This window comes from Mercenaria mercenaria, chromosome 12 (assembly GCF_021730395.1).
Source record: "Mercenaria mercenaria strain notata chromosome 12, MADL_Memer_1, whole genome shotgun sequence".
Classification (NCBI taxonomy): Eukaryota; Metazoa; Mollusca; class Bivalvia; order Venerida; family Veneridae; genus Mercenaria; species Mercenaria mercenaria.
In genome coordinates, this window is record NC_069372.1 from 41,218,749 (window position 1) to 41,229,638 (window position 10,890).

The 10,890-nt window shown below is 32.1% G+C and overlaps 1 protein-coding gene across 1 annotated transcript; it reads right to left on the bottom strand.

Moving 5' to 3' along the window:
• Positions 1–8,040: 8,040 nt before the first annotated feature.
• LOC123533283 (acetylcholine receptor subunit alpha-1-B-like) lies at positions 8,041–10,452 on the bottom strand. The gene has a single exon (XM_045314926.2). It carries the CDS (start codon positions 10,371–10,373, stop codon positions 9,126–9,128), a length of 1,248 nt encoding a protein of 415 aa, XP_045170861.2. The 5' UTR covers positions 10,374–10,452; the 3' UTR covers positions 8,041–9,125.
• Positions 10,453–10,890: the final 438 nt, after the last annotated feature.

The window sequence follows — 10,890 nt, forward strand, 5'->3', positions numbered from 1 at the left end:
ACAATACCAGATGGCTCCTTTGTGTAAACCACAATGGACTGAGGTCCTATAACAATTTCTATGTGTTTTTTTAATTCATTAAATGTTATATTTCCATAGGAATAAACGCTGAAATAGGCATTTGACACTTCCAGATGCCGTCCCCAGAGGATATCTGAGACTTGATTGCCATCAACAGACCCATGTTTTGTTGTTTAAAACTACTGAATAGTTGCGTGATCCGACTTTCTTGTAGCACGTTTTTTCCTTGTGTTCTCTTTTAATGTCAGACAAAATCATTGATATTAGACATCAATCTAAAAACTCCGAGATTGGTAATAGAAAAGTTCTATAATTCAAAATTTGTTGATTAGTTTTATCATTTTTTGACAAATTTTAATTTAGGTAAAATTTTGAAGAAATTGTTTTCGAATTGCTGACTGTCCGATTTTGGCACAGGAAAATAAATGTTAGGAATGAACTTGGTGTTATATAGGACATCTTAAAAATTCAAAAGCTCCAACAACCGTCCTCGGATACCTTTTGAATGATGTTAATTTATGCCTTTTTGCAAAATAAAGCCGCAATTCACAAAATTCTGTGTAACGGATTATGTGCATCAATCAGTAAGTTTGTTCTGGTGACTAGTTTGACTGTTTTCTTGTTTATTTTTTCTTATTAATACGAATTGTTTATCACTCCCTTTTCATTTCTATAGGCGACGAGCTTGCTTTCGTCTACTTCCCAAAATAAGCCACTTTGAAAACGCATTGAGATTGTGAAAAATGTTATAAATGTTTAATTGCTGTTCTCTACAACTTAAGATTAAAGTACCAGAACTGCTCCACAAGTGACAGATATAGTCATAGTAAGTTCGTAAAAGGTCCATATGATTGGAAAACTTGTTGTCAAAATAATTTTCCGCACAGAATTGAAGACATTATTGACACAAAAAATATAAAGCGCTTTCCATTACAGTCGGGGTATATTATTATTATTATTATATCATTCTATTTTGTGATCTATATCGTATTCATTTACAAGAGCTATGACAATATGTGTTTTATCTGTTTAAAAATTGACAACAAATATATGAAACAGCATTTCTTAACTCGGAAAACGCAGCCTTTTACAGCTTAACAAGGCTAATACTTCAGATTTAGAAGCGTCATTTCTGGATTTAAATTTAAGAATTGTGAATAATAATCTAGAAACGAAAATATATGATAAAAGAGACGATTTTAATTTTGAAATTGTCAACTCTCCCCATCTTGATGGAGATGTCCCTCGAGCAACAACATACGGTGTCTATATTTCACAGCTTATTCGTTTTGCAAGAGCTTGCTCAAAGATAGATGATTTTAATGACAGAAATCTTCAAATCACCAAGAAATTGTTACAACAGGATTACCGTTATCATAAGCTACGAAAAGCTTTTAGTAAATTTTACTTCAGGTCCTCTGAACTGTTAGAAAAATACAACACGACCCTTTAAACACCTTTAAAACCTGGACTTACACATCCAGAATACTATGGAGATGTAGTTTATAAAATTCGGAAAATTAAACATACCCCTTTTTTAATCAATGTTTTGTAAAATTGGTTAAAAAGTTTATCAAAAGAGGATACAATGCGAAAATCGTGAAGCACAGTGCATGTTTAGTGATTGACCCCTCTACAGTTAGTTGCTACGCTTTCCTATTTGATAGTGCGATGACTAATAAAGTGTAGGACTCCATGATGCTTTTCTCCTAAATCCTACATACAACGGACGGAGGGAGTTGATTTTTGTCTTACAGTTTTCTTAGTCGTGCCCTTAAAAGTTAGGCTCTTGATGCTCTGACTTCAGACAAGTTGTTGAGTAAATTGGTGTAATTGTACCTTAAATTTACCTTAATTTTATGTTTTGCTTTATTTATCTGTTACTTTTGCACTAATGTTAGAGCCTTTCTCAGCGGGGATTTTATTTACATTGTATTGTTTAACTATACGAAATAGGGTAAGTGCGAGGTTGGCATGCCCTAAACGCGTTTAAACCCCTCAGTTTAGTTTCTTTTATATATGTTACTGACCGTTCCAAGGCGGTGCCCCTATTTTCAACCGGTTGTTTTGTCTGTCTTGTATTGTCTTTTGTGTTTTCTTGTTTGTTGTAAGCGCTTTTCCTCCGCCTAGAGTTAGAATTTTTCATTTATTTATTGATAGATGTTTTTAACTTTAAGAATAAACTAAGTTAGTATAAAAGCAACATTTTCATGGAAAAATGAAAACTTGTAAAAACTATCTTTTTAAATTGTAAGTTTGTCCGATGTTTTATAATGTGATAAAGACATTTTGCCGTAAAATTAACATGCTCAAAGATATTTAGGACAATGAACTGATCCTCCTTTCATGCTCTAAGACCGTTACAATGCTAAGCAAAATCGAAGAATTTAGTCAATTTTCCGGATTAAAACTAAATACAAAAAAGTCAACTATTTTACGAATCGGATCCCTAAAACACACAGACAAAATATTTTGCAAGATGAAATAATTTAATTTGACATCTGACAAAGCCATAACGCTAGGAATTGTATTTTCTAATAAAAAATAATAGAGTGGAGTTGAATTTGAATAATAAATTAGAACAGTTATATCTCTGCTTAAATAGATGGCAAAAACACAAACTAACTTTACTTGGAAAAATCACTGTAATAAAGACCTTTGCTTTACCTAAAATAATATACACTTCGACGGTCCTTGAAAATCCTCCAGAACATATACTGACAAATATAACAAAACGTATGTATTCTTTTCTGTGGGATAATAAACCAGAAAATATCGCACGAAATGTAATAAAAAAGAATATGCAGAAGGCGGACTTAAAATAATCAGTGGGGGAAACTTCCCGATTGGGAAATCGGGACTTTCAACCAGTGGTTATGGAGATACAAACTTACATAGGACTAGAATTATGTCCATGGGACACAGATGCCCCATATACTGTGCCATCCTTTGTATAGCAAAAACTATCAAAGGACCATAACTGCAGTTAAAACATTCACAGAAAACGGACATCTGCACATCAAATTTATTCATCTGTGAACGTTTGATGCAAATCAGGCTGTGGGAGGAGTTGGACACACAAGATTTCGGGACGTACTGTCTGACGGACGTTCCTACATATGGATACTTATGTGGCTACTCTTTTGTTCTTCTCTCTATTGTTCTTTTAGCCACGTAAGAGAAAACTAGCCACATAAAAGCCTTACGGAATGAATGACATCAAAGAAAAAGTACAGTTACCTATTGTTCCTATAGCCACCTAAGTATGCAAATGTGAGCTCGGACGGACATACATACGGACAGCAGCAACACTATATGCCCTCTACATAAATGTGTGGGGGTATAGAAAATGTAGATCGAACTATCGTTAGCTGAAATAAGAAGTTTGTATTCTGTATGACTGTTTTTGCTATATATTATATTCTTGAGAAAAACAAACCGTAATTTGCTAGGGTCTGTTCGTATTGCCTCAAAACGTTTTATCGATTGAATTATATTTCAAAGCTGTTTTCTTTATCCAAGTTTTTTTTTAATGTCATGTTAATTCGCGAACACTAGATGTTGATACCTGCGATGAAAAATCATTCAGGTTTGATCAAATCAACATGATCAAAAGACATAAATATGAAACAATTGTTTCTATCTAGAATATTTAATTGTTATGAATTTGCAGATATGGCAGATGTACATGGTACTTTATAATGTGTGGTATTATGTACATCTTGGATTGAAACAGGTGGTCTTATAAGCGAATAAAAGGACTTTGCGACCACAGAAATATAGAATAAAACATATTTTCTATGTTAAAGTAGCATTTTAATGGAATTGTTACAGTATTGGGTAAAATATTTATTTCAATTGCAGTTGATGATGTCTTTATTAAACCTTTTTCTATCTAGATCTCTATCTGCTCTGGGAAAAGAAAATCTTGCCCTCACCGTTGGAAAATCAGAAGCCAAATCTGTAATAGATGGCTCTAAAATACTATCTTCCATGTACAAAGATGTGTATTTATTAAGACAGCTCAACTTGAAAGTATATAACTTGAAAGTATATAAATGCAGAGTAAAGCTGTTATTGCCTTTTTAGACGGCATTCCTTCAGAAATTAGCACTAAGCCTTTTATATTTAACAAATGCATTGCAATTGAAGATATTTACAGTTTATGTAAACTCTTACTTAGTAAAACCTTTGTCTTTTATTTCGAACCTAATTCAGTATGAAGCTGTAGAGAGTAAATTTGTCATAAATCTGAATGCAAAATTAGGTCCTTCTTTCAGTTATCCTACAACTGTCTCAGAACACTTAACGCCATTACATTTCCTAAATGTTGTCTGTATAGAAGCTTTTGATTAAGTAATGGGAAAACCTGACAAGAAGTTGAATGCTTTAGTGGAGACATGTTACTTATATTATAAACAGTATATATGACATTAATTATAGGGAGTTATATAAAAGTTTTAACAATTTTTTTAAAAAGGTATATGAAGAGCAAACGCAGGCACACACTCATGTCACTGGTGTTAGTAGTTTCATCGATCAATCGTTTTACAGATTTTATTAGAGTGACAAAAATTTGCAAACAAAAAATACCGCGCTTTATACGCTTTACTTTTGAATCCAAACTTATATGATTCAGTTAGACTTGTACTAAATCGTAGAAATTGTTTAGAAGCTGGTGTTGAAAAATATTCTATGTCACAAGAAACAAAAATAGAATCGGCAGTGGGTATTTCACTGTATTGTATGACAGTTTACCATATGTGCAAATAAGCTTTTAAATACATGACAAAATGTAGCAACTCGATTTGTGGTATTGAAGGTTTTAAACAGCACAACTTAAAGGGACAACACAAATATATCTTTGAATTTGATTGGGTTGTTTTACTTTAAGGTCACTTTGAAATGAACATGATTTTTTACCTAAATTTTGAACCCTGTGTAAAAAGTCTTGCTGTTTTGATTATGTTTAAGTCAGAAAAAGGCTTGAATTGTGTCAAACTGTTCACAAATCTTGGCAGATGCTGAAAATATTTCATTTTGGATTATTATCATATGTCAGGGAGGCCATTAAGAACAATAATGTCCCTTCTGCAGAGGGATACATAAATTTGCGTAAAAGGTGAAAAAATCAAAATCAGTTGTATATGCAGGAGCAAGTTAAGTATGGAACTTAACGATCATTATCAAACCTGTATGGATACAAACACCAACTAGTTTGACAATGAAATTTTTATTATGGAGACAGTTTTTAAGGAAGAAATGTAATCTGTAACAGTGAATGGATAGCACGAGTCAGTTACTGGAGATTAATTTGATTCTGGTCTCATATATCATAAATTTTACAAACTTTGCATCAGTTAATCACCAAGTTTTCTTTGACAAGGTGATATCATAAGGTAATATGTCAGAGGTTCTGTGTATGTAACATCCACTGAAAGACTAACTCAAGAGTGCAAAGGAAGCAATTTACAAATTAATTATTGAGAGTTGTTTGTACAGCCTAAAGAATGAAGATATGTAACAATATTATACGGAGAATACAAGCCTTGATTTTTGTGTAAATGTTTTGTCTCCAGAATTTAAATATAAATAGTTACTATTACTCGCTCTTGTTAAACATTTCCTTAATGGGAAATCAAGAGTAAAACAGTAAACTGCTACATTTCCCAATCGGGAAATTGCATTTCTGATTCGGGAAATGCAGGCTTTGAGCAAAGATTGAGCAAATGTACATATTTCGGATGACAAATAAAAAAAATAACAAGACCGTTTAAAAATATTCTGAACGGTAGAATTTTAGAACAACACTTTTTGTGTACATTAGTATTATTATTATCTCTTTAACTTGAATATCCTTATGCACTGACCAATTTTCTGACCCTATCGAAAAACAGCAATTTTGTTTCCCGAACGGGAAAAAATGTCTTAATATAGTGACAAAAACGGGGAAGTCCCGATTTCTCGATCAGGAAGTTTCCCCCACTGATGACAGATATAAAAGCATATATAAGCTCAATAAAAGCAAGTTGGGTAAAGCGCATAACAAATATTGAAAATAAAGGCTTCTGGAAAAGTATATACGAAAATGAAATACAAAAAATTGGCGGTACCTTGTTATTTGAAGCAAACATCTTTGAAAACGATATAAAAGGAAAAATAAAAAATACATTTCTAAAAGACGTACTTATAAGTTGGGCACGTACAAACTTCAACTCAGATGTAGGAAGTGTGTCAAATGAAATCAAATGGAACAACTCTTTTATCAAAAATGAAAAAAAAAACAACACATGTTCTATAATGAATGGTTTTACAGCCGAGTTAAACATGAGATAAACACATTAAAATATATACGACTTTAGAAAAATATCAGTTTTTGCCATTTGTATCAGTTCAAAATAGGTTTAATCTAAACAATTCAGAATTCCTTAATTATCATTCGATCGTCTCTAATATTCCAAGTGAATGGAAGGAAAAACAAAAAATGAAAATCAATATGATGGGGCAGAGACATATTGTAACTATTCAAAAAGGTAAAAAAAAAATAATTAAATTACCATATAAACAATATCAGAGAAAACAAAACACAATGTCAATAAATAAATCTGAAACTAAATGGAATAGTGTCTATGAAAATTTAAATTGGAGAATGATATATAGTGCGACTTTTTCTAGTTGTATAGAGACTCAAAATTAAGGGTTTTCCAATATAAGATTATAGCAACAAATCAGTTTCTGTATAAATGGAAAATAATCGAATCTAGCTTATGCGATTTTTGTAACATGGAGATAGAATCTTTGAACCATATCTTTTGGGAATGCCAAATCGTACAAGACTTTTGGTCAAGTATCAAACAATTCTTAAATAACGAAGGTATAGAATATACATTAAACTTCCAAAATGTTTCATTTGGTTCTCAAACAAAATCTCCAACTCAGCAGATAATAAACTACATCATAATCTTAGCAAAATGCTTAATATACAAATGCAAATTAGGAAATCAAAATCCAAGGATTGAATTGTTTATTAGTTATCTCAAAACGATGAAAGAAACTGAAAAGCACATAGCATTAAAAAAGAATAAAATAACCAACTATAACAAAAAGTGGGATAAGCTGCCGCTATAAATTGCGACATTCCAACATTTTGGAGATCTAAGTGAAGGATACTTTTACTTTCTTCGGACCATTTCATTTACCTTTTTTCTTGAATTATCTTTTTCTAACTCATACTCTAACTCTCTATCGACTTTAGACTCTTATCTCATAACAAAACATCATACTTTACAGCCCAAATTCGAATCATCATATAAGCATAATATATGGAATTACGTACCGATATTTATATATATGTTTTTTTTGTGTTTTGTTTTTTGTTTATAATCATATTATATTGAATTACGTACTGATATATATTTGAATGTTTTTTTTTTCTCTCTGTTCACTAATTTATTCAAAAGTATGTACCTATATATGTATATATGTTATGTGTGTGTAAAGTTTTGAATAAAAGGGCTATATTCTTTGTAGAATAAAAAAACTGCATTGGCACGACTAGTGGCCAAACTACCTTGTTGGTTTGTTGAGAGTTTTCCTATCAAAAGTAATTATTCAACTGTTTTGTTTGTATTTTGGATTGGAAACTTTTCATTTGTTTTTGTTTTAATCAGTAAGCAAGAACTATTTGAAATACAAATACAAAATCATTTTAATTAGCGCTAAGTAGTATGAACATAATCGAAAAATGAAATCCAAAATGTTTATTATATGAGCTAACCCTTTATCAAATCAAACGGATATGAACACTTGCCAGATTCAAGTGTAAAATTTACTTAACAAAGAAAAACGAATATTTTTTGAATATCAATCCATGCTTTTACAGTCATTTTGCATTTTATTCTACACATATACATTTCTCTTCCAATCCGAGACTTGCATTTGTACAATGTGACCGTCTATTACATTTCCGTATTGGATACAGTGTATTCCGTACTAGACGATTAATTAAACGATTAAAAAGCCATTTCTCTATACTTTGTAAACATACATAACATGTCGGCTCGTCCAATGTTTTTCTAAAGATGTAGTACTCATTAAAATTTATCGCCGAACTGTAAAGAACAATCATAATGTCAGAGAAAAAAGCGGTTTCTTTAAGTATGTTCGGCTTTTTATGCCTTATATAGTGAAATTCATTAACATTTCACAAATTTGCCTATGCTTACTAAATGATGTCAAACAGAAGACATCCTAAATTTCTTGCATGTTTTATATGAAAGGTTCAATAAATTTAATCACCTAATTAAAAATCATAGGAAGTGATTGATCTAGAGTACATATTTGATCATTTTAACTACTCAGGGGGATCATTACTAGGCTAAAACATTTATGTGACTATCTACTTATTAATGATTTATCTTAACTACTTTAAACATCCATATTTTTCAGGTTCTTTCAATTTACTATTGTCATTTTACAAGCTTAAGCATTGATGTAACAATCAAGTAAACAATAATTATTCAGATTACATAATCCAAACTACTTGATTGCGTCGACTGTTCTTGGCAGCAAAATCGTTGTTTGTTTACTTCGGGGCTAAAGCAAGGGTAACCAGCACGTGTTTATTTAAAAATCTTAAGTACAGTTAACAACATCGACTATCTAATCTTGACGGTGAAATCGTTGTTTGGCCACTTTAGGGCTAAAGCATTGAAAACACACGTGTTTATTTGATCTAAAATGTACTTAAAAGCATCGAGTTATTTCACTATTTTCAGCACAACCTCCCTAAAAGTATTTATCCGGAAGAACTGACATGCATAAAACAACTTACGGCATGTAATAGGTGTTTAATTGTTAAAATGGATTTGAATCTACCATAAAATCATTACAACCCTTTTTGAAGATATGGTATTGCTCTATTAAGATTTATATGAAATTCCACATGTTCATAACTGAATCGAACGAAACAACAATTGTCAGTAGGCTTATAATTGCAGAAAAGAAGCACTTATCATAAACAGTGTAACTTTTAAAGAGTGTTTGTAAGATCTTATCCACAACAACATTTTACTTAACATAAGTCGTACAAATAATGGCACTATCTAGTACTGAACACTTATCGTAAGACTTGCAGCAAGGATAATATGCCAGCAAACTGCAGATATTAAACACAGTTTGTCAATTGCTTTTGACACCATTTTCCATGTCACAAGTCGATATTCGTTACCAACTTGAATGTGTTCGTGTGGCATATCATTCAAGCAAGCTATAGTATTTTCGTTTGATACATCATTTCCAATCTGATAATGCGCGTTTGTATTTTTAACGCAGCAACCTTTGACAAATGCCTTTAGTATTCTCGGAACAACACTGCTGGTCTCGTGGTGAAAGAGATATAACGAGATAATGGTGAAAAAGATATTGAATGCGCTTCCAAGAAGTTGCAGACCTAAGTAAATACTAAATGAAGCGACCTCATCAGAAGACTCTGGCATCAAACTGTTGACAGTGGTGAAAAGTACAGCAAGTGTAAGAAATATTGATATGGACAAAGTTACCCTCTCACCACTTTCTGATGGCAGTAAAAATGAAATGATATTTAAAACAGAAATACACAGAACTGGTATAATAACGTTCATAACGTGATAAAGAGATTTACGTTGTAGTTCAAAACAGAAATACACGTGGTCAAAGAATCCGGTAACGTACTTTTTTCTTTCAACTTCCGCTTCAATTCCTTTACGATCCCATTCACCACTTACTGTGAAATACCTCATATCCGGTTTCTTTTGTGAGGTGTTCAAAATAAGTTCAGATATCGGATGGCTCCATGAAATGAAATCAAATTCACATTTTTGTTTGTCAAATGGAAATTTTGTTACTGAAATTTTACATGCAACTGTATATATCTTATGTGGCCAGATAGTTACCAAACCATCACTGCTCACATTAGCTTTTCCACCAGCTTGTCCAAAATCCGTCAGGTCATCAAACGTGTCCTGTAATGCAATATCTGGAATCCATAGATCAGTATTTTTAACACTAATTCTAGAGACTCCTGGATATTTTGTAGAATCCCATCTAAGAAAGGCATCTATCCATTTTATTTCTAGAAAAGCCTTGACAGTTATAGTTTGCCTTTTCTCATCAATATTGTCTATAGACATCAAATACATATCAAGTGTAACATTTATTGCCTTTGATTTGTTCTCTTGCGGCAAAACATTTGGGTTATAGTCCGAGAATAAATCCTTGTGCAAGTTAACCTCCGGAAGGCTTACACCTGTCGTCTGCCTCCAACACTGAATAAATGTAACGGCGAGAATCTCAAGTGCATATATTTTCCTCATCTTTATTTTTCAGTTGTCAAATGCGCAAGGTTACAATAAGCAGGCACAAAACAGATTCTCCTATATGTGATCAGGTAGTGCCAATACTCCAAAACTAACAGGCATCTCAAATTGACCGACGGCTTTTAAACATACTCTTTTCGTCTGCGGATGACGTATTCATCGATTACTATTAATTAACCAAAACTTATGCATTTAGAATGAAACGGATAAGGCTATAAAACATGTTAACGAAGTAACATTATTAATGACTAAAAGCAAATTATCAAATTACTGGATTAAAAACTAACTACATGTCTCGGCGGTCGAATTCTAAAGAGACCGCCGAGATGAGGACAATTAGATTCTGTGATGCTGATGATATTAACTCAAAATAATAACTGGGAAGGGTCCTAAAGATTTGGCCAAACCCATTTGTTTGTGTTTGTCTGAATTTGATGTATGCATGTGCATATATATACAATAAAATATGATTAAGTTAATTATTTATCGTTCTGGAGGTGGACAAATTAAAACT

What these genes read in the sequence shown, in the direction of transcription:
- LOC123533283 (XM_045314926.2), bottom strand. Translation starts at nt 10,373, where the DNA reads ATGAGGAAAATATATGCACTTGAGATTCTCGCCGTTACATTTATTCAG.